General features: G+C 42.8%; 1 protein-coding gene across 6 annotated transcripts in view; it reads right to left on the minus strand.

The window, feature by feature from the left end:
• The window catches only part of rxraa (retinoid X receptor, alpha a), an 82,105-nt gene extending 58,212 nt beyond the window's left edge, over positions 1-23,893 (minus strand). For all 6 annotated transcript variants that reach the window (XM_010893948.5, XM_010893947.5, XM_010893946.4 and 3 more), the window contains exon 1: positions 23,636-23,893. In XM_010893948.5, coding sequence (XP_010892250.1) covers positions 23,636-23,663 — 28 coding nt within the window. In that variant the 5' untranslated portion in view covers positions 23,664-23,893. The remainder of the gene's footprint in view (positions 1-23,635) is intronic.
• Between the last annotated feature and the right edge of the window lie 1,885 nt (positions 23,894-25,778).

Consider the following 25,778-nt stretch of genomic DNA (forward strand, 5'->3'; position numbering starts at 1 on the left):
TGTATTACAAGATGTACGTCTTGATGAATAATACACAGTTGGGGTCTGTTTATCCTGCTATCAAGTGTTCACCCTGCTTCACTGGCTCTACTAAAGGGCTTCATTTGTCATCCCTTTGAAACGGCGATGAGGTAAATGATAAAAACACAGCAGTAGTGGACAGGCATGTGTGTACAGGTCCCGCTGTCATGAGCGTCTGTCATTAAAAACCTCCATCACACTGCTACAAGGCCGTCTTTCCTTGGATCGCACAGCACACCCTCTATTACAGGAATGCTTCATCTTTTTTTTTCCTCCAACTGGTGCGATGCATAAGGAGAGGAATCTAAAGGGGCTTAATCACTATGAGAGAATCCAGTCCACGGCGGACAAGCTCAAACATCCCCAACCAACAGCCAATCATTATTATCATTACTGGCGATCAGGGATGGAAGCAGTGTAAACACACTGGGGGATGGCTCATTAAACATCCAGTGCTATAATGAAAAGACAGCCTTTGCGACACAGTGCAAATGAAAGTAAGTCTTTAGATAAGACTACGCTAATGAAAAAGAGCCACGGCGATAGAGCACTTACTGAGACAAAGGCGTAATGACAGTGTGCTAATGAAACATAGGAATGGAGATTTGCAGTCCTAATAACGGGTGGGACCCAAATAGAACGTTTTGTTCTTGCACTAGTTTAATACACGCAGCGACGCTAAGGAAGCCTCTCTAAAATGTAGGTTAGGAACACACATTCATCTCTTAACATAATGCACACCGGTTGCCTAGACGCCAAATAACACAGCACATTAAGTACTGTATATACTGTATGTTGTCCCTGAGACTTAAGAGGGAGACGGTGGACTGAAGCCCTCCTATACTGCTTTTAAAGCATTGTGATACCAGGGCAACCGAGTTGAAGGTCAGAGTTCCTCTGGGCATTCATGGATCAGGGGCGTCATAAAAGAACCCAGCTCTCCAGGCCACAGGGTTAGGGCCTTGGCCGGGCACAATGGGAATAACATGCGGCATTTGCTATCAACTGTCAGCATGTTACCTTCAAACGTCTACGGATGGATGAATGACCTACTCTTCGGTGTTGCTCCAAATCCTCTCACAGATCCATTTGTTCCCTTTCTGCACCAAAGAGCCTTGTGTTTGGGCGTCGACTGTTTGACCCCTGCGACCTTGAGAAATCTCCAGTGTATGCTGTGTCGACTGAAGATCTACTGTATAAGCCCACTTATGCTGGGAAATGTTTAAACATTTCCAAAAGGTTTATTAGGAACTATATTAGGAGAAATCAGTGCTAACTATTGTGTCTAATCTGAAATTAGAACCTTTAAACTCTGTGAACCTCAGATGTTTGCCCTTCACTTAATAATAACAGGCAGCGGTCTCTCATTACGCATAACCACTGCTCAATGCACTCTACCTTCACTGGACCTTCATCATAGCACGTCAGCTATCACAGCATACAGTGATGAAGAGGAGAGACCCTGTCAGCCCTCACTCTTCTGTCTCTGGATATCAAATGCTCATCACAACCCCGATCCTTTTAGGCGAGAGTCTCCCTCTCGGGCTTTCAGGTGCTGATCGTCTGTATGAAGGTGCCTAACCTTCTCCCCAACACTATTTCTGCTCTATCAGCAAACCTTGTGTTCTCCGCAGCTTTTCGTCCTTTGAAAAGAGCCACACTAAACACGTCTTTCAGCTCCTCTTCATCTTCATAAAAACGAGGCCTGTGCAGATCTATCAGGACAGTGAAGTAGAATGGTTAATAGAGAGACAAGGAAGAGCTACGGAGCTGATTAGAAAGGCCGTTTTTGGTGTTCCAAGCACAAAACTGGTGTGAAAAAACCCCCATCACCTGGCAGTTGTCTTTTATGTGGCTCTCTCATCTCCCCTTTCACGCAGCAGGGCTCCACCGAGGACTCCCCACAGGGCTGGAAACACTAGCCTGCTCTGAAATTCCATCCCGCTTTGGCCCCACCACTGAGACCATCGGGGTCCCTGACCAGCCAATCACAGGAGAGGACAGGTCACAGAGAGTAGGTTCAGAAAGCTGGGTCCCAGTTAGCTAGGTTAGTCCACAGGATGCCTTATTGGGTATGGGGTTTCAAGTGAACTACAAGACCCAGGAGGACCAGACCTGTTTCATACATTTAATGTCAAACCAAGGTGAATAAAGCATAAAGGATTAATTTAGATCAAGTCAACTAGACCAGTCTAAGGTGTTACTAATTGGACTTGAGGATGTTCTGGCGCCATTAGTTGACCTGCCTTGGATGAATTAGCCAGACTAGACTTACTGTTATGGTTAACATGAGTCACCCGAGGGCTTATTTTAGTCTGGAAGCAGGGACTGGCCAGCCAGCCAGACTCAAGAAGAAACAGATGCACATGAAGACCTCGGCGAGAAGACGCTAAGGTGCAGACACAACAAAGCCTTACTTTGTATGAAATACTTCCTGCCATCCTCAAACCTAACCTAACTTAATGCAAAACAAGACAACTAAAATGGTCTTAGGTTACTAAGAGTGGATAGAATAACAGAAACTAAAATGAAGAAATTGTGAAGCAAACTCAATTTGAGACTCCAAAGAGTCAAAGCTCCAAGTGCTGCTGAGGCCTGCGGAATTGGCCATAAAATGTTAACTGGACAGTTTTATTGAATGACTTATTAAGCAACTGTGTTTTGTAAGACTTAAACTGAAAGGCTTTTGAAAGGAACAAGAGCACCTTTCTGTAACGGCTCTTTAGGCGAATGCCGTTAATATTTCTCTCTCAAATTGAGTCTGTACTTTCACAACGACTATGGGTAATGAAAGTGACAGTTGCGCTGGTGTGGCATTTGAAACTGCAAGGCTGCTGTAGTTAGGTAGAGTTGACAATGATGACCTTTGTAAAACTGGGACTTTTCCTTAAATGATGAAGGCTACATGAATACACAGGGGTATGCAATTCGATTAAAGAACTGGATGGTTTTCTTCAGAAGGGATGTTCGGCAGGCAGGAAAGCAATTATAATTATTATTTTAGAAATAACTGTTTGCTGAAAAGTGACCACAAGTAAGCTCAAAGAGATTATATATGAAAATACGTTGACTGAGACACGATTACATGATGTCTCATTTTATTTGTAAGAACACTTGGGAACACATTAAAACAATTTTTAATGTGTTCCCAAGTGGAGGACAAAAATCGAATCCCGATTTCCTATAATTTTTTTTCACCAAATGTTGGAAAATCCTTTTGCAAAATCCTGATCGACACGAGAAGTATTTCTTCAAAAGCATATTTAGTATATACAGCCTTCAAAACAACAGCATGCTCATTCTTATAGTATTTAAATAACATCCATGTTTGTAATGTGACCTTGAAAGTATAAGCTACAGTTAAACAATGATCATTTTAGTATTTCAGGAAATAAGAATCAACCCAATTAATGTCAAATAAGAAAATTTATGGTTAGTATTGCAATACTAAATATGTAAAAGAAAAATGACATAAGTAAACAGCAATGCAATAAACAATAACCATAATACTGTATTTTCAGAGAGTGGAAAGCAGACAAAAAATACTGGCCCTGGGTCTCAGTGGAACTGTCATTGTAAAACATAAAAGCGCAAAGTAACACAACAACTTGCTCTTTTTGTTTCTATAGAATATATGTAAACATCACTAAAACAATGATGCTGTCCCACTGCAGAAACACTCACCCTCCCAATGCCTCATGGGACAGAGCCAGGTAGACAGACTGTCAAAACTGAGCAGTATATTACACAGGTAGTATGAGACTCTCAGAGAACTGAGCAGTATATCACACAGGTAGTATGAGACTCTCAGAGAACTGAGCAGTATATCACACAGGTAGTATGAGACTCTCAGAGAACTGAGCAGTATATCACACAGGTAGTATGAGACTCTCAGAGAACTGAGCAGTATATCACACAGGTAGTATGAGACTCTCAGAGAACTGAGCAGTATATCACACAGGTAGTATGACTCTCAGAGAACTGAGCAGTATATCACACAGGTAGTATGAGACTCTCAGAGAACTGAGCAGTATATCACACAGGTAGTATGAGACTCTCAGAGAACTGAGCAGTATATCACACAGGTAGTATGAGACTCTCAGAGAACTGAGCAGTATATCACACAGGTAGTATGAGACTCTCAGAGAACTGAGCAGTATATCACACAGGTAGTATGAGACTCTCAGAGAACTGAGCATTACATCGCATTGGTCCGTATGAGCTAAACATTATGCTAATTTCATGGTTCCTGATGATACTTCAAGGCCAATTGTTTAAATCATTGTGAAGTGATGAACCCAAAGGATGAACAGTGGTGAGGAGTAACAGAGGGGCAGAAAGGAGGAGGAGCAAGTGGAGAGAGAGAAAGAGAGACACCATGGTAACAAGGTTAGAGAAGAGGGGATGGGGGGTGTTCAAAGCCTGCTTGTGCTCGTCAGACCTTCCTCTGGGGCAAATGGAGGGAACAAGGGCCTCAGTGCAGCCGAGGAACATTCAGACGACGAGCTCCTTGGGCAAACGGCATAATCAAATTTGTCTGATTAGACTCAGAGGACTTGTGAAGGGAAAAGAGGCTCCTTTGACAGGGGAATGGAGACAAGGAAGCATTTAAAAATCCAGTATCCCTCCCTGATTCTCTACAGTAACCATTCACATGACAGAATGTCTACAACGCCAACAGCCCTTGGCAACGTGCACACTGGCCTATTCTGCCCAGCGAAACAACCCCACCTGCCAGTCTGTCACATAGAAATAAAGTTTGATTGTGGCCATTTATTCATTATATTTTGTTTTGTTTGGACCCTGGATCCAACTGAGCCAAGCAAAAACAAATAAATTGCACATTGCCTCAGTGTTTTTCGGAAATGTTTTGCCGGCGAGAAGAACATTTCAGGTAACTTAGAGAGTGGTTCACATACCACAAGCGAGGCTGTAGTTTCTGAAAGACGTAGCATAGCTAAACAACTAAGAAGTGAATAGTGTTGAACAGAAGACTGAGACTGAGCTGAGAAGAGCATTGTAGAACAGAGCATTGTAGCACAGTGACCTGTGGCCCACTGCATGTCTGTCCTAGAGGAAGTACCAGGAGCAGGCTTCCTGTTGGCTTGTTAAAGTGAATCAACACGCCCACCCACCTCCACCATATTGTGCAGAAATTAGGAATCTCCCATTAACCCCCTTACATAACCTCACCCTGCAGTGTTGGTCAACGACCACAGTATATTTAAGTAAATGAACGGTAAACACACACAAACACGTTTTAGTATACTTATGAGGACATTTTGGAGAGCAACATGTATTCCCATTAAAAATCATACTGTCCATATCCCCTAAAAAACACAGTTTTCTTCTACCCACGTCCTGCTCATCATTCCAAGAAGGGACGATGCTAGACAGGGAGGCTTCTTGGAATTATTATCTATTCATTCTGCTGTTGTTAGCTTAGCGCCTTCTTCACACAGCACAGTTACACATCTAATTTGATCAGAAATTCACAACACCTGCGTAAACAGGCTTCCACAACATTCCCTGTCTACCACTAACACTGTGCACTTTCCCCTCATTTTAGTCTTTTTGGTGTTAAAATTACATTAAGGTATAAATGAACTAGCTGGAGCTCCAACAGAACGATTTGTAACTCCAGCAGAAGGCCCACGTCAAAATTACATTAAGGTATAAATGGTGAAAGATGCTGCAATTCAGTGGGAAACTGTGCAGTTGGGTTTGTTATAGAAATCCAATGATCATGATTGTGCTGTGGGTGTACATTCCAAAAACAGAAACTAAAACATCTGGAGCAAGGTCTACCTGAGCTACAGCTAGTTTTATAGGAGCTCTAGCTACAATTGGAACAAGAAATTGTTCTGCTGGAGCTACATATACTTCTGCTGGAGTTACAAATCGTTCTGTTGGAGCTCCAGCTAGTTCTGATGAGCTACAACTACTTCTAGTTGAGGTCAAATAGTTCAGGCTGAGCAACAACTAAGTCTGGTTAAGCTACAGCTGGTTCCTTTTGACACTACAGAAAGCAACAAATGTAAAGAACAAAACAACATGGAGATGTTCCTCTGTAGCACACTGAAATCAATGATCTACTGGAGCGTGAATAATCTACTGCACAGTAATAACGCAGCGCATCATTGAATACAGTGCATGGATTAATGTTGCAGAAGGACTTTTCCATTGCTTGTACTGGTCTGCACGTATTGCACCCATTATGAAAAGGAACCCGCACCCAAAATGTGTTCCATTCACATACCAAAACACTCAAGTGATTTGAGTCCCAACTTAAAGCTTTGCAAACCCCATGCTTCAACTGAATAATGAGTGGACCGCAAAACACCGGCATGACACAAATTGTTAACCGTAGTCCAACTGGGACATCTTGGACAGGAAGACAGTAGTTACAGAAGAAAAAAATACATTCAGTATGATCTGCCAACAAAGCCAAGTCACAGATACAACAGAGAGTTTCATTCTTTCTATTCTCTTGCTAACTGGCGGCTTGAGGAAGCCTTCAGATTTGTGTGTCCAGTTTCATATAAATGGCTCTATTGATGTGTAAGGCATGAGTGATTATGATGAGTGTTGGGCCCGTCCAGATACAATATGTTGCCAGAATAAGGTGGGAGAAGGCCCATACTGCTGTGGTAGAGTTTGATTTCTATGCTCATTGCCAGACACCACAGTATTGAGGGACAGAAAGAAATCTTCAAAAAACTGACAATGAGCCCAGTGCTTCCCTTTAGGATTTTCTGCAGCTAGCCGTAGTGTACGTGTACGTGTATGTGTGTGTGCGTGTGTTTGTGCGTGTGTGTTGGAGATACAGTTTTTTTGGTTTCAAAGTTTTCCTCCAATTTTAAACAATTAGTCATGACGTTTTAGAAATGGACGCTTGTTAAAGCAAATGACTTAACAATCCCAACATTACGCCAAGGCTTTCTATCTTTGGGGTTGCTGTTAGTTTTTTTAAAGATCATGTTATTTAAAAAATATTGCTCCATTACTCTTTTTCTACATACTTCACGTCTGGTTTTTAGACATTTGTTTGGTGGAGACTTGACCTGGCGGTTTCTTATAGCACTCTGAGATTGCTTGCACATGTTAAGCCCTCTTGCCGTCAGTGGTATGGAGCGTCAGGAAGCTCACAGATGATTTCTAGTTCTATTGGACTTCATACTTCCCCATTTAGTTTTCATCTATTTCACAATCTCTCCTCATGCACTTGTCAGCAGACATGAAAGGGACATTCTATTTCCTGGTTTACCCTGACAGTGAGAGTTCTGAGTTGAGAGGAGAAGAGGAAGTGGTTGTTGTTGCCAGTTCCCACCACCCAAAGTGCAGTAAGACTGGGAGGTGTTACAGAGACCCCAGGTCTCTCTCTCTTCTCTCCCCTCCCCGACTGGTCTCCTGCCTGATCCCAGAGTGCTCTTCAGGAATGGCTACATGCCACACATTCCGAGGGGTTGCCGGACCTCTCCCGTGAGGCCGTGTCAAAGACTCCTCCCCTTCTCCGGGACAACCCCGGCGCAGACTCACCAAAGGCCCACGTCAATATCGCTTTACAGGGAAAGTGCTATACTGGTTGACCTGTGAAGTAAATTCATCAACACCCCTCAACTGCACCCAGACGCGCTCCAAAAAAAACAAACAAGGCCCAGCGTATATCAGCGTGAGAAAGAATATTTCAGACAGGAGGCACAAAGCGTGACTGGTGTCTACAGGGGACGAGGAGGAAGACAAACACCATATTTGTCAACACGTTACTCCCTATGCCACAGACTCAAACACAAAACCAGCCTATTCATATTCTTCCCTACTGAGTGGTGGCAGTGCTGATAACCAGTGGAAAATACAGACCATTCCTGGTCCTTGTATTCCCTCTCCTCTACCCTTTTCCTCCCAGAGGGCCCCGTCTCAACACCCACCCCCTCAACCCTTCCCTCTTTCACAACTTCCTGGTGCTGAAAGAGCATGTGAGCTGGGTGCAGGGGTTCCCAACCTTTCTTTCACCAAGGACCGGAGCAGACACAAAATATTTTTGCAGCTCGGCACCAAGAGAAGAACTGAAAATGAGCCCATCAACTGGTATTTCTTCAGATTATATAGACCACAGCAATTTACACAGTCTCACACCATCTGCTCTGCAAAGTTCAACTCTATCTAGCAAGTTATCTTTACTTGGGAGCATGCTGACTAATGTTTTAATCCCACTCCCTCCCTGATGCTAGCAGGCTAAAGGAACCAGGGGCTTTTGGTATTAGCAAAATCTTTTGACCGTCACTTCTGTTCAAACTTCTCATGCAGTTTGTGCTTAGTGAATGTGCTAATACGACTATTACTGTCTCAATAAATCATGTGCATGTGTACATGAACACTTTCTACTGGAACTACATTGGCAGTGTCTTCTCACACTGGCATTGAGCAGTTCAACGGGCTGCTTTGAGAATGTCAGAGATGACGAGCATTGGGTCCAACCAATCAGCAAACGTTGTGGGTGTGACTGTCTTCCCACAATTATGCTTCATGGAGTCAGTGCAGTGGCCCTTTCTCACACTAAGATACTTTCATTATGATTAACAAGACAGGATTTCTGTGGGCGATTATATCATGAAAATCTGAAACTGCTCCCCTCCACCTCCCGGGATCATATTGGACTCTCTCTCTCCAGATGTCCCTCCTCACATCACAGCAGTGTGAATTGATTGTGTCCTCCTGTCTATTGTACTACTATAACAATATGGCCATTTATATTTAAACTGAATAGAGAAACAGAGAGAGAGAGACAACAAGAAAAAGCCATGTAATAGCCCTGTAAATATTTATTTTGTATATCATTTGGTTTCTTTGCTATGCAAAATGTTAATGTTAGTATGTAATGTTGGTTATTATTGCCGGCTAAAATGTTTGTTTCACAGTAGAGGCCAGCATACCTTTGTGCCAATAAAGCATCAATTGAATTGACAGAAATAGAGATAGACAGACAGACAGACAGACAGAGAGAGACAGGGAAAGAGACAGATAGAGAGAGAGACAGAAGAGGAAAGGGAGAGTTCAGGGAGAGAGACAGATAGAGAGAGAGACAGAAGAGGAAAGGGAGAGTTCAGGGAGAGAGACAGATAGAGAGAAAGACAGAAGAGGAAAGGGAGAGTGCAGGGAGAGAGACAGATAGAGAGAGAGAGACAGAAGAGGAAAGGGAGAGTACAGGGAGAGAGACAGATAGAGAGAGAGACAGACAGACAGAGGGAGACAGGGTGGTGAGGGATAGAAAAGTAGGTCAAGTCACATGACTGGATGGACTGCAGGCAGGATTACATTTGTAAAGCATGTGGTCATTTACAAAACAAATGTACTATTCATTTAATTAATTATTTCTTACATGGGGAATGAGGCAGCAGAGGACATGGTCTAGTCTGGAGATACTTTTTATTAACCTGTTTTCTTTCCAAAGGGATATCACCTTCTAAAATGGAGAGGACCAAGGACATGAGTAAGCATTCAGAGACAAAACACAGAGGGAAGCGAATGACTTGGGTCAGGGATGGTGGGGGCGTGGTCTGTCCTGTCTAGCCGCGAGACAATACGGTAGACGAAGAACTGAGGATATTCCAGAGCACCAGTACTGCCAGAGACAGTGTAGCAGGGTCGAGACAAGCTTTTCTGGCCTGACCATCACATGAGACTAAGATACACAAATAATTCAGGGTGACACCTCTTGAAAGGCAAATGCCACAGATGCCCAGTAACCTTCCGCCCCGCGCACAACACCACCATTGAAAAAGGAAACAGTATCGGCCAATCACGCAGAGGACTAGAGGCTAAGCTGGTCATAAGCTCCCAGAATCCTCTGGAGCACGGCCTGTAAGAATAACAATCATTCACAACCATGGTCATTTGAAGTTCCACCCAGACAGGGAAGAAGGAAACCCTGGGAAATATGACAGCACAAATCTAATGATAATCCAAACCAGTATGTTGCACGGCCACAAGCACTGGATTGTCTATTAACCAGTCAGGACAACCATCGTAGTACATGATGGACACAGTACTCAGTCAGTCTGAGACGGGGATATGAATAGATGGCTACACAACATGGTCATTGGTTTGACCTATGGCTTGTCGGGTCGCTTGCCTTTATAGCAGCGGACCTCCAGATTAGTACTTCTCAACTGGTGGGTTGTGACTGTCAGGGAAATTTGGAAAAAGTATTTATTTTAAACCAATTGGTTAATTTTGAAGTTAATATATAAAAGAACTCTAGCCTGACTTTAAACAATTAATACCAGGTAGAAAGGGTTTAGAATTTTTTATTGAAAAGGCACTTTTTTTCAATCAGATATGTCATTATAAAGCAGTATTAGCAGTGCTATTTGGCAGAAGCAAATATTAACTCATGACTTCAACAACCTGGGAAGATTTGGGTCCCATCATTGTCACTGTCTATAAAAGAGAGTGGCCAACAACACAACAAATCTACCTTGTAGGGGAAACCTCTTATCTCCAAAAAGTCATTCTGAGTGAGAGAGACAGGATGTCAGATCTGTTTAGGAGGAAGGAGTAGAGGGTCACCTCAGAAAGCCGGACCCTCCAAAAATTTGGATCAAAAAGCGATGCCAGGGCCAGAAGACTGGCCATTGCAAGGTAATTCCTTCTCCAAGAAAATTGACTTAGAACAACAATTAGAACAATAAGGCGAGAATAAGTCCTATATAGCTACAGGAATGACATTTGTCTACTTGGCATATCGTGTGTATTTTACGAAGCAGAAACCCCGGGCTGTCTGTATCTTCTGTTAGGGACATGCCCCGGTTACTTTCTAGGAAAGCTCATAATCCGGTGTGGTTGCGCGTGTGTGTCATAATGTACGTGTGTGTAGATGTGATGTGTATACAATATGTGGAGAAGGGAAAATTAGGATAAATAATGCACAGAGGACAAATACACACAAACTTAATGTACACACACACACACACACTGTCTAACGCACACACTCTCTCTCACACACACACACTCACACACACACACACACACACACACAGATAAGGCCCAGTGCTGCTGTGATCCAGCCAGGCAGAAAGATGTAGGCCATCTGCACAGCTACACAGACAATAACTGAGAGAGACCATTAACACACTGGCTGGGTTTTCTCTCAACTCAGGGTACATCGAGATGTTGACAGGGGGAAAAAACTACTTTTTTGGATGTCAAATTTTCCCAGCTACTAACTTTCCCAGCTAATTTCTTTTTTTACCAGTCAAGAATAACAGGATTTAGTAACGGAAGCACTCCCACTATCAACTATTAATGCTGTTAGGATTCTGTTTGCACTGCCCCCAGGATACCTATTGCTATATTCAATATGTTCTGTGCATGTGTTTCACAGAAACCTGTCCCTGATACTCCTCCACTTATTGTAACACTTGAATGTTTTAGTTCAAATGTATTTGAGCATATCCAAAGCTTGTGTTTTCCTGTTTTACCTATGTTTTGACAGTTTTCTACCATAATCCATAATTCTACCATTATTCTACCATCTTTCGACATCTGCATTTCCTCTATCCTGTCTGTCAGTTCTTCCAGTGTGATCCATATGGTACTATCCTGTCCGTCAGTTCTTCCAGTGTGATCCGTATGCTACTATCCTGTCGGTCAGTTCTTCCAGTGTGATCCGTATGGTACCATCCTGTCGGTCAGTTCTTCCAGTGTGATCCATATGGTACTATCCTGTCGGTCAGTTCTTCCAGTGTGATCCGTATGCTACTATCCTGTCGGTCAGTTCTTCCAGTGTGATCCGTATGGTCCCATCCTGTCGATCAGTTCTTCCAGTGTGATCCATATGGTACCATCCTGTCGGTCAGTTATTCCAGTGTGATCCGTATGCTACTATCCTGTCAGTCAGTTCTTCCAGTGTGATCCGTTTGCTACTATCCTGTCAGTCAGTTCTTCCAGTGTGATCCGTATTCTACTATCCTGTCGGTCAGTTATTCCAGTGTGATCCGTATGCTACTATCCTGCCAGTCAGTTCTTCCAGTGTGATCCGTATGCTACTATCCTGTCAGTCAGTTCTTCCAGTGTGATCCGTATGCTACTATCCTGTCGGTCAGTTCTTCCAGTGTGATCCATATGTCTATACCAGGTGAAATGAAGGAATCTCTTTGTTCAGCAGGCAGTGCTCTTCTGTTGAATATTACATGTGCAAATCGAGCCTGGCCTGGGACGAGTGTCATGAGTTGTTCACTGATGCTGTGGTTTTTCTATATCTAAGTAGATTTGCTAGTGTTTTTAGGTGATAGAAAAAACGTGTGTTCCCGAACGCTTGTTGGTAATCCGCCAAAGTGGCAGGTAAGGTTCACAGTTATACCACTAGCTGAACGTACCCAGCATTTGGAGGGTGTTCATTTCATCCCCTGAATTTTGATGAATCCAGAGATGAAGAGATTTAGACTTCAGGGATAAAGATATTTTACGTTTTCGAGAAGTATATTCAAATGTGTTTTGTGACTGAGGCGACTTGCGTGGCAGACATCCTTTGAATTGGAGTGGACATGCGGATGATATACAGCACCTGTAAGACAGGGCACATGTTCATGTTGTTCTACATGGAAGTGCTTTATAGTGAGCGCTGGTCAGAGTATAGCAGAGCTTGAGTTAAACAACAGATGAGACGAGGCCTACGGAAGCGTCAGCCCAGTCTAGACATGGTACTGGTTTCCACTTCCCTCACAAACCAGCAACAGAATTTGCATCTCTCTTCATCCATCCGTTTCTTTCTCCTTCACCCTCCCTTCCTCATCTCCCTCCCTCTCCAACTCCCTCCCTCTCCTCTCTCTCCTCTGATCAGAGACGAGCTCCTGCCGTCTGCCTGGCAGTCTCTCGGGGCCAAAGATTCACTGAGCCCTTCAGAGGGAGACCATGATGTGTCTCTTTTGATCAGCCCCAGCTCTGCATTAGCATGTACCTCGGTACCACAGCGCTAGGTAGCTAGCTGTCACTCCCAGCACAAAGTCTACCTGTCCATCAGGCAGCGCTCATAGCAAAGTCGTGCAGAGCCTACACAGACAGGCGAGCAGCAGGTAAAAACACTTCTTGGAGTCTCTCCTTCACTACTAATGAATAAAGGCACCGATGAGAGGAGAAAACAACTTGTATGATCACCAAAGAGATGGACAAAAGCCAGCCAGGGCGTTGCTAATGCTGCGTGTGAATGGACCTCTGTGCCGTGGCCTATTGAAGTGTCCTGAACACTGTTGCTGCAGGATGGTGAATTCAATAGAAGAGCTTTGTTGTGTCTCCGGAGACTTCATAACCCAAGGGAGGGATGCTCCACTTCTCCTGTACCTCAGTGATAACCAACACCCTTTTAATCATGAATCACAGTCAACACAGTGGTGGGCCATTGTTTTTTTCTTCTTTCATTGGGACTGTATGTTTGATCAATTACCAACTACGTTTCAAATCTCTCTACCTGACTATGGTTTCGGTGAGAAGACAGATCACGTATTTCTCTGCGGGCTTTCACTGGATGTGTTGTCAGCAGGAGGTGGGGAGGAGGTTGGCAGGAGGTTTTTATGAGGAGCGGTGTTTTGTCCTGAGCCAGGTCTGGTCTGGCTTCACAGCCACCCGGACGCCCTCTCAGTCCGGTGCCACTTAATTAGCCCAGCCTACACAAAGGGGAGCTGGTCACATGCGCGCAAATTGGTCCACTATAAAGTCTGGAATGACTCAACCTGTGCGATGGACACAAGACACCACCTTTAATTTACGTGCCTGCAACACCGGGCTCGAACTTTGAAGATGCCTGAAAACAGGAATGAGGAGGGGGAAACCGAAATCAAAGGAGGGGACCCTTAAATTCCAGGGAATTTCTCCAGATGTTGCCTCACATTTTCAGCTGAAGCACTCCAGATGTGCCTCCCTTTGGTTTTCCCTTCGTTCACTGTTTCCAGAACTTGCTCTTGTTACTCCTCTTTTCAGAACTTGCTCTCAGTACTCCTCTTTCCGGCACTTCCTCTCCCTACTCCTCTAACTAGCACTTCCTCCCGCTACTCCTCTTTCCAGTACTTCATCTGTACTCCTCTTTCTCTCTCCCCTCTCCAGGCCCTTTCACCACTCTTTATAACAGTGCCCCCTGACACTTCCTTTTAAGTGAGGGGTTTAATAGCCCCAAGGGAAAAGCTGCATCATCCTGGATCCTGTAATACAAACCCGGAGAGGAGAGAAGAGAGGGGGAGAGAGAGGGGGAGAGTGAGGGGGAGAGTGAGGGGGAGAGTGAGGGAGGGAGAGTGAAAACAGCATCCCTTTAGCGTTCAATGAATCAATTAACAATTAACTGTTACTAACAATAGGCCTTCTATCGCTATGAGAAAAAGTCTGTAGAAGAGGACCTAAATAGAAGCCTCACTGTCCCCTATACCACTCTTATTCTCTGAGTCTCTCCCTCCATCTCTTCACCTCCACCCTGAGGTTAAAACAGAAGTGTTGATGTCACTCCAAAGACCACCGGCCTCTCGCAAAGCAAGACCTCGCCACAACCCCTGACCTTCATTCTTCCAGACAGCACACACTGCTTGTCTGAGTCTCCCTGGCTTTTGCAGCTCACTCGCACCCAGGACTCAGGGCCTCCCACCCAGGACTCAGGGCCTCGCACCCAGGACTCAAGGCCTTGCATCCAGGTCTCAGGGCCTCGCACCCAGGACTCAAGGCCTTGCATCCAGGTCTCAGGGCCTCCCACCCAGGCCTCAGGGCCTCCCACCCAGGACTCAGGGCCTCCCACCCAGGACTCAGGGCCTCCCACCCAGGACTCAGGGCCTCCCACCCAGGACTCAGGGCCTCCCACCCAGAACTCAGGGCCTCGCACCCAGGACTCAAGGCCTCGCACCCAGGCCTCAAGGCCTCCCACCCAGGCCTCAAGGCCTCCCACCCAGGACTCAGGGCCTCGCACCCAGGACTCAGGGCCTCCCACCCAGGACTCAAGGCCTCGCACCCAGGACTCAAGGCCTCGCACCCAGGCCTCACGGTTTATATAATTTAATTTGCATTGCCTGAAATGAGAAGAATCATCACGAGCACCAATTTGATTTAATAATATTAAAATAAACAATTTAATGTTAGAGTAAACACGTACAGAAATTACAAAACATCAGTACTGGTATCGAAATTGTGTGATTGTGTTATATCAGTATTGACCAAGAATCTTTTTATGGGTGCTTCCCTACACACATGTACACACGTACACATAGATGCTTGAACACACACTAGCACATGCATTTCCCACTTTACTATCCTTCATGGGGCAGGAAACATTTACATTCAAAATCGAATTACCTCGTGGTACCTTTACCCTAAATCTAACCTCTTAGCCGAATATAGCCCTTTCCTTATAAACAGGAGGTTATATTTTCCTTTTTCCTATATCATGTCTTACTTTCCTCTCCTTGAATATAAACACACACTGAAAATACTGTACTATAAATAATCCCTTTTCTTAACATATTTCCCTAAAACTGACTTTAACGTTCACCCTAACCTTAACCCCAAAACAAAATACATTTTGTTAATGAGGATTTACCTAGTGGCCTCATTCCCCAGTTTTCCTAATTTGACTATACGTGCGGACACACACACTCCTCCCACCCATTGTAGGCTGAATCTAATCTGGCCTGAATAATCCCAGATCATCTCATATTACTCATTACAATGAAACAAAGAAAGCATCCTAGAAGTGAAACTTGAGTTTGTCAGAGCCATTTCTGGAGGCGCAGGAATGTAAGCACTATGGTATGTAGAACACACAGATGACAGAGGCCACCGTCTGCCGGCATGGAGATGTGTCGTTCAAATCTTTTATTTTAGAGCCTCCTTCAGAGGCTGAAATAACAAACCAAGTTCTTTAGTTCTGAGAGTTTTTCCAGGCACTGCTTTGTTTGATCTATTGAAGACAACGTGCTACTGATCTCAGATACGTAATGCATTTATTTGTGAAACACTGTATTTCTGATGATATTTCATTATATAAATATGACAAAAAAAAGGCTACTATTTACATTGACATCAAAGGGGGATTTAATGCAAGCATCACCCGGCCACCACATTCTGGCTTCAACACAATATGTGTGAACTGGTCGAAAATAGCTCTCAGCTAGAGTAAAAAGGGAATCATCAGCCACATGTTTTTCTGTCTCTATTTCTGTCTGTCTGTCAAGTCTTACTCGTATCTCCCTCCCTCCCCCTCTCAAGCAGGATGAGAAAATGACTAGCTATTATCACCTTTCGAACCATTCAGGGTCTATGTGTAGCCTGCTAAGCTTCAGTGCGACAACATGTGAGTCACAGCACTGCAGGCAAATTATTTACAGAAAATAACCTCGAGGTGTGAACAAATGTATATATATATTCTGCATTGCAATGCACTTCTCAAAATCAATCAATGAATACTTGAGCTGATAATTTTATAATATAAATCTGAAAAAAAATACCTTCAAAGGTGCTTCAGCAGAGAGTACTGCACTAATGAGTACTGCAATGTGAAGAGCAATGTATCATGAAGGCTACTTGCTGACAACACTGATAAGATGACCAAATATCTGAAAACTAGCAAATGTGATTTTTTAAGCTTATCTCTAGTAATTTCTGACTCCTCCAAGTTCTCAAAAAATGCATTCTACAGGAAGAGTTTCTCAGCGCAAGAAGCCCTCAATGTCTCCACATGTGACAGAGTCACGGGTGATTAAAGCAGCTGATCAGCAACAAAATGGAAGCTGAGTGTTGTTATTCAGATTAGTGATGCTAAATATATCTTCTATATGAAAAAACAACTGGACACACTGCATGCATGTTTGTATGTACGGATACCCCTGGTCTTAAACCCTCTGTCTGCTCAACACTAACTGGAAATGCCAGTTACACACTCATTTACTCCCACACAGACTAAAAAAAGACACAGCAAGAATCCAACAATATCAAACAATCTAGATTGTTCCAGCAACCCAATTTGACATGTGATTTTGTTATTTTTCAGGCTTGGTTAATAACTGTAGAGATAATGTTGAAGTAGCATCTTAAATTTGCCTTTTTAAATATTGTTTCACATTCACTTTCTTATCTCTAGGACTAGGACAGTTTAACGATTTCCGTAATGGATATCCTATCCTGACTATCCTAGTAACAATCAAATCCCTTCATCTGACTGGTGGGTTTTAAACACCAGCTTAGTAAGCCTGGCAATTAGCAGACACACCACCACTCACAATCCACTGTGTTCTACACAGTTTCCCGTCTTCCTCACTCAACGGTCCATTAACTTACTAGACCCTGTTTAACCTTCTTTCTGTCCCCCGCTTCAATGTCCATTTACTTACTAGACCCTGTTTAACCTTCTTTCTGCCCCCCGCTTCAATGTCCATTTACTAACTTGAATATATCAACTCTCTTTTCACTTCTCTTCTCCCTTGGTCTCCATCCTACAACATAACATCCAGATATTTCCTTATGGATTCCAGTTTAAAATACTCAAAACAGCTTGGCTAGAACCTTGCTTAACGCCAAAGCACACAACATTACAGAAAATGTGGTCTGTGATAGGCAGTTGGTATGGTCAATATGGTCTGTGATAAGGTGTTGGTAAAGATAAATCATTTCAAACAGTTTTGAAGACCATTAAAATACTCAAATAACAATTGAAAAGGGCTGTTCATTTGAAAGGCTATTTATAAGACATAAAACCTGAGTATACACGGGCTAACAAAACACCAGATCATAAGCAAACTGTGCTAAGTCCGGGGCTACCTCGGAAACCTTAATGTTTGCGTAGGGTCGTTTTAGTAAAAAAACGGGCCATGAACTTCGCCCCTCCGCCAAACACCCACTCCTTTCCTGGTGTCATGCAACACACCAAGCCTGATCATCACCGTGTGGTTAGCGCCGGCTGAGGTGACAGACATAGTAGCAAGGCTGCAGTGCGTAGGAGGGGGAGGTCCCAGCACCCCAGTGTCTAAGAAACACTTTTCGGCTCGCATGTGTGCGGCTCAAGTAGAGGCAATAGTGAAGTAGTCAGTGAAGTGAGTCATTCTCTCATTAGAGGAAAGACTTCAAAGGAATTATCACACTTTCCATAACATATTTGTAAGATAGATAATTCCTCAAAAACGTTGATTTTGATTAGAAATAAAATCTAACCGTTTTGAATCATCCGTGCTGAAATGACACAGGAAAATTCTGATTAGAATTAACAAGCTTTAATCGGAAAAAATAAGTTATTTGTGTTCTTAGTGGACTGATTTCATATTAAATAATTGAAAAAACATTATCACAGAATCACAGAATTCTACAGCAATGTTCTTGTAAATAACCATATCAGTTCTCATGACTTCATCACAACATAATTACTTGCTGAGCGCCAGAGATTTTCCTCTATTAAGCATCATTAAGAATGTATTGCACGTTTTTAACAGGGCACAACTAAATTTGGCAAGTAAAGTTGGCCAGGTATGCCTACTTTCATAAGTCCATGATGGAGGTTTAACGGACTGTGGTCCATGCAGGTCAGAGCAGAGGAATCTCTTGTGAAGAGGGCTGAGCGACCTTCCTCTCTGTGAATGATGAGCTAGATCAGGTTGAATCCCCACAGAGACTGTGTTTCCACATCAAAAGAGCACTTGTGCGCATCCTGAATATATTCTGACTCAGAAAAGAACAGACATTCTCACACTCGTTCAGCTTACAAAACAGCCAGAGGAAGGAATCCAGAATGTTTCCTGCAGTGACGGAATGGGAAAAATCTATTGGAATGAATTCACAGCTAATGTAGAGTAAACGCATTTTGAAAACAAATACAAAAAAAAAAAATTCAGCATTCTTAGAATGGTAAATGCTGAAGCCTGAATGCCGAAAGCAAAATTCCTCCAATGATAAAGCATGTAGGGGGAGAGGTCAAGGTTCAAAGTTCAGTGCAGCCCTTACCAATAAAGCTTCCTTGTTACCTCCACTGCTAAAAACCAATACAGTAAATAGGCATTTACGCAATATCCATCCATCTCTATCTAAAACTCTGCCAGCAACAGTTAGTGAAGGGTATTATGAAAGCAGAAACAGGCTGGGCCTGAGATGATTCAGCATATGTTCATCAATATGGATGCGTACAGCTTCTCTCTCCCAGAGTCAGAGGCATTTTTTAACTGATGCTTGTTGCACAGGAGAAACAGATTCTATGAAAAGTGGGAAGTCTATACTTAAAGGAACTTTGTAATACCCTACAATTTAAATTTTTAGCTGTGTTCATAATTGTGCAGACTTTTTTTCCTCTTTCTTCTACATTCGGTTCTGCTTGCTTAACAGGGAGGGAGGAAAAGGGAGCACATTTTCTTTGGTTTAGAGAAGCAGTGAGGCTTGAGGGGGTGTGTATGAGAGAGAGGGTCAGGGGGAAAGGGGGAGCTGTCACTTTAAGCCATTCACTTTCACTATAAACCTCTTCCAATAAAAATGACAGCTGCAGCTCCCTCTCAAAATGAGAGCAAAAACATCAAATCAGGAACACAAAAACCGGACCCTCATAAAAGACACAGCGCCTTAGGCGTTGCAGAGCCCACCCTCTCTCCCCCCACCAACCCCTCTCCCCCACCACCCCATCTCCCCCCACCACCCTCTCTCCCCCACCACCCCATCTCCCCCCACCACCCTCTCTCCCCCACCACCCCATCTCCCCCCACCACCCCCTCTCCCCCACCACCCCATCTCCCCCCACCACCCCATCTCCCCCCACCACCCCATCTCCCCCACCACCCTCTCTCCCCAACCACCCTCTCTCCCCCAACAACCTCTCTCCCCCAACAACCTCTCTCCCCCACCAACCTCTCTCCCCCAACAACCTCTCTCCCCCAACAACCTCTCTCCCCCCACCACCCCATCTCCCCCCACCACCCCATCTCCCCCACCACCCTCTCTCCCCCACCACCCCATCTCCCCCACCACCCTCTCTCCCCCACCACCCACTCTCCCCCACCACCCTCTCTCCCCCACCAACCTCTCCCCCCCACCACCCTCTCCCCCCCACCACCCTCTCTCCCCCACCAACCTCTCTCCCCCACCAACCTCTCTCCCCCACCACCCACTCCTAGTATTACCTTTGTTCCTGAATTACAGCCAGGAGGGGAATGCAGCCTGGCCCCTCCTCACCCATCTCCCACCCTAAGCCCTCACCTCCTGACCATGAATCTCACTTTCTCCTCTTCAAAGACATGAACTTCACTGGGGGAAGGGGGCATACACATAGACAGCAACAACAACAAAATGTGTTTTTGTACAGGGAAGAAAATAAACAGCTTCAGCACCATGGTTAAGCCACATGCAACACTTCATTTAAACATTAACTGATGTTCACATCTGAAGCTGTGTCCACTTTTCCCCTGTCAGAACATTTGCACTACAAATTGGACAAAATAATTGCCCCTTCATTTGCAAAATCTCACAACACCAGCAGCAAAATAAACCATTTTACCTGGCAGATTAAATAAAAAAACTCCTTGGAATCCCAGAGAGACTGATAAGAGAATCTGATATACGACTAAAATGTCAAATGTATTGTAAATATTTGCATTCAGGAAGTTCCAAAAAAGCAACCATAAAGAAAAACCCATACAAAACCATTTGCAGTTGAAACAGTCCCGAATAACCCGTGACATACAGTTCATTAGGATGCACGAGGATGGACGTCCTTAGTCATTTCTGACCATAGACAACAGCAGTTACAGTACATCTCATGTAGCACAGTATCTGCTTTCTGCAGCTATGACTAAGATGACCAGGCCATTGAAGGCCATGTCACTTTCTATTAATGTGTCATAACACAGCACAACTCTCCGTGTTATAATACACAAGCAAAGAAGTACCCATTTCTTCCCAAAACTACCCCAAGATAACAAAAAAACACTCTACATTTCAATACATAGTGTCTCAGTTTATTGTGAAAGAAACACTCAGATTCCTTCGAAAAGATCAACACACAGTCTGGTTTTCACCGTCACCGCTCCATTATTTATAGCTTTAAATGAGGAGGGAGTAAAACAAAAAACCAACAGGCTCCCGCAGTTAGTTATCCATATCGAAAACATACTGTACCAAAAGCAGAATGGCGTCATCACAGCCAACAATTAATCCGAGACTGCAAAAATGCTCTAGCTGTCATTTCAAAAAGTGGCATGTTTGAAGTCGTAATGCAGCACGACTCTGGATAATTACACAGAGAGAGCAGCTAATCAATACATTCAAGGGCTAATCAGAGCTAGTGGTGTCCTTGAAGTGGGCAATAACAATGAAACCATTAGCTGGGTTTAATGGGGAAAGTTTATATTCAAGTTAAAGGCCAACAAATCATAAGCTGACAATAAAAAATGGCATGCTGATACAGCATGCTGAAAAAGTATGGAAGGATGAGGGCCTTGGCTGTGCTGAACAAATAATGACACCTCAACTATTACATTGCTATTGCCCTTCTACTACAACACACCCCCTTTGCTCTATTCTGGGCCACTAAGAATTGTGAAAGGAAAAACAGTGTGTGTAATTGATTTTAACATGGAGACACAGAAACTCCAGTGTAATAATAACCTGTCGTGTATATGAGAGTTGGCATGGTGACATTTGATATGTCTGATAAGTCATACAGGCCAGTTTGGGCATAGCGCCAGTGATCAGGTTAGCAATCAGATAGAAATATCCCAGAAGTGCCTTTGTGTGTCACCTGTGTGTATTGGTGGTGACAGGCAGGTAGGCAGGCAGGTTGGGGATGCATTAAGGTGTAACATGTGGCGCCCCTGAAAGACCTGCAGACACAATAACATGTCCGCCTACCACTTTCACCAATGTCTCTGCTAAAAGGGACAAGGTGTGTTCTATACAGTATGTCAGACACGAATCAACGAGGGATTAGTCAATTTACAAAGTAAATATGTTCGTCTGTTAGTTGAAGAGAAAGACAAATTGCTACTTGAAATATCACACCTTAAAACTTTCCTCAAATTATGGGACTAAAAGTTTCTTACCCTGAGCCATTGCGGATTAATTGCCATTTGCTGCTAAAGAATTTGATTCATAATAATGTTTTAAAAAAAGTAATAAAACATTAGTTTTATCATTTTAATTGTTGTATTCTTTTTTAATAGTACTGTATTGAATCAATAGAATTAATAACAATTATTCAGAACAACAATATATCAGAACAAAATAGAAAACTCGTTACCAAGTACCATTTTGAATAGAAAACTTTTTGGTGATATATTTGTTGTCACCAAAAAATTACAGCAAATATACTGCCAACAAGGACGACCAAAACCATCAACATTCTTAAAATAATACAAATATCTCTATGCTCTAGTGTACATTTCAATTTAGTGGACATTTTAACCATCTACTTTTATATTCATTACTTAATTACATTGATATGATAAAAGTTGTATCGATTATTTATAATACATAAAAGTGCACAAACTCTGTTGTCCAGTAATGCTTAAACTGGACATCACCCGGATACCAAGTTGAAACTCCCAGCATCCAAATTACTTCAACATATCGTGGAAAGATAAACCGCACCACTGAGTTGGATGGTCAGCGAACAGGCTACATTATATTAATTTATGCAAGGTAAGATTGCATCGCCAGCTTGAGGCTCGGAATAGTCTACCGTTAAAAAAAAAAAGTCCCGCTTATAGATTTTTATTATATTTTTGCCATTTAACAAGGATATGTGTTGCCCAATTACCTCATATGGACTCTATCAACTCAATTCTGCGTAGGATTTTTAAAACGAACTGTAGTTCACCGTAAAACAGTTCGCTACCAAAGGTATGTAGACATACGTTTCATGTACTTTACCCAGCTGTGTCATTCTGCGACAGTTGGCTATTATGTAGTTCACGCGCAATTGTGTAGGCTCTGGGTGTATTTAGATTCAAAACAGGGAGTACCATATAAACATTTAATTGTTATTGAATTAAATTATATGGAAGTGTCGAAGACCGAATCAAATTAGATTCTGCAGAATCCTTAGACGAGAGAAGACTGCTTTTTCTGAATGAGATGTCATGCTAATCAAGCGAATGTCATCAGCTCAGCAGCTCAGTGAGCTGTAGTATTTGACATGCCATGACGCGACTCAAGTTTTCTCTCTTCTCAGCAAAACATACGGTGGGAACATTTCCTGAAAACGTACAATATACATATATATTTCGATTAACGTATCATAACATAGCACAACTTTAAAAAATAAATAGTCTAAACGTCAAGTACTTGAGCTGGTTGTAAATGAATAAAACCTGCATGAAAATACTAAGCATATTAACTTTGATATCCTGCGAGTTCTCTCCGGGTGCTTTTTTTGTTTTGTTGCATTTACTCTTTTTGAAAATAGCAGCGCAAATATGTTGTTTACCCATAATAATGTATTATTGGCTGTTACGACTTTCGTTCAAGCATTAACCTTTACAATCATTTTACCTGACTTGGAATATCCGATTTTTCAAAATGAAATCCGCAAACGACACCATCGCTCCACTAAAGGTTGTAACATGTAACATCAAATCTGACAAGAATCTAAACAAAAACAATGACTGTATGTAAAACTTACCCAATGACAAGAAAGGTTTTGTTTCCATGTCTGGTGGGTTAGCTCATGCCAGCTGACACGACCGTATGTGAGTTTTCAGACGGGCGAATAGGGCGTTATTCTTCAATGCTGTAAAGATGGATCCAGGGCAATAAAAGTGTCTTTCAAAACGCTTTTTAAAGCGACGTTCGATAGTGTCAAAATTCACCTAATGTTTCTACTTCTGTTTGCTCACTCCGCTGCGCTCTCTCCTTGTGCTCCCTCTCTTTCGCTTGGTTTAGAACTCCAACTACTGGATCAGCACTGCAAAAGGGACCCGTGCAAGGGGGACTCCCACAAACGCAAGCAAACCGCAACGACACATGAGTGGGGGTGGGTGTGTATAATTAACCCTTTCAGCACTTTTACTTTCGTCCAAGTGTGAGAATTTGTTATTGTGGAAACGATATATCCAAAAAGCCTATTTACTTAAACTTAAAAGCTGAAGCAAGTTGGTAGGAATTATATTAGCACTTCCCTTGCAAAGGTAAACATTTTGCCGTTTTAATTATTTTAGTGGTTCTTTCATTTGCCTCATATTGTTCGTCAGTTCAAAGCTGTTGCATACACCATATATGTCTATTATAATGACTACGGGTCTCATGTTCAAAGTATACTTACTTTTAAAGGGAGAGTTCAATAACCTAACAAAGCAATAGAGTATCATAGAGCTTGAATAAGGGGTAGGATGTTATTTTCCCACAACTAAACCGTCTCCTTACTTTCACTGGCATCAACAGTATTCATGAGCCATCTGCATGGCAAAAAATACATATGTATTTATTCATTGCAGATGCATCAACGTTTAGGCACACTTGCACAGGGCCCCAAGCTACCTATACAGCAGCATGCTGCATTTCCATATCTCCCATTGCATTAGAGCTCAGAGAAGTAGGTCATTTCTCCATCATTGTTCCCCTGCTATCCTGTTCTGGGCATGACAGTTTATCCCTAATCCAGACTACATCCGTCTTGCCTCAATGTCCTGTCCCTCACCAAATATGCTGCACACGTGGAAGAAGCATTTCACAAAAGTGAAAATGACATATTCACTAGAGATTACATTTCACCCAGAGTTGTTGGAGCCAGTTTGGCAACAAAATAATATAGCATAGCAGCATTCTGTTTTCCTCCATTCAAGTCCCTCCTTCCCTGTGTAGTATAGAACAGGAAATAACATATACTGTATAGCAAGTCCTAAAACCATCCTGTAGGCCTGTTTCTTTTCTCATTAAGTAATGAATAATTATTTGCAACACCTTAAAGATCAAAGCCAGTTGTGTAATAAATCTAATTCACTGGAAAATTGTCACTGGACACTGATTTTAAGAAGTGTTTGTGTGAGTAGAGTCTACTGTATAACTGAGGATGACAATGTTTCCAAACTAATCCAGGAAAATGTATTTAGTTTATCCAGAAATATTTGATTAATGGGGACATTTGTAATGCCACAATTTTGTTAAATGTTAGTATTTGGAGTTAGAGATAGTATTAAGCTCATTTTTGGGTGTTAGGTCTAGGGTCAAGTGTTTGGGTATGGGGTAACGGCAAGGGCTGTAGGTTTGGTTTACGCAATGGTGGAGCCACACTTTTTTGACCATACCAATGGTACCACTTCCCAGTCGATTAAAAACATGCACTGCATAGGGCAGTTTCTGGTTTATTCACTTACAGTAAGAACCTTGCATCTGAGTCATGTAGTTAACTGAAAATAATCTCTCAAGCAAGCATCAGCTTACTTACTAGCTACAATCTCACTCTTATAATCACTAGCTATACCATAACATGACCTCACCTGTGACCCTCTTCCTCCACCTCCTCCTTCCTCTGTACTGCAGCTTTAGCCACTGGCGCTTGCCTGATTAATGAGCAACTGATGCATGCTATTTTTAAATAAAGTATATAACTGCTTAATTATGCAAATTGACAACATTTTCTATGACAATACTTTTCTATGTGTAGAATAGCTATCGAACAATGGAAAGCTAGATATCTTTCTACTACTTGGTTTTGCTTTGGCTTTTTGTAAAGAATGGCCTTACGCCAATCTTCCTTTGCAAAAATGCCCTTATGTCAATTCATTCAACTGTCATCTAAAACACTTTGAAGTAAGCAATTAGCCAAA

The sequence above is a fragment of the Esox lucius genome, chromosome 14 (genome assembly GCF_011004845.1).
Source record: "Esox lucius isolate fEsoLuc1 chromosome 14, fEsoLuc1.pri, whole genome shotgun sequence".
Taxonomy (NCBI): domain Eukaryota; kingdom Metazoa; phylum Chordata; class Actinopteri; order Esociformes; family Esocidae; genus Esox; species Esox lucius.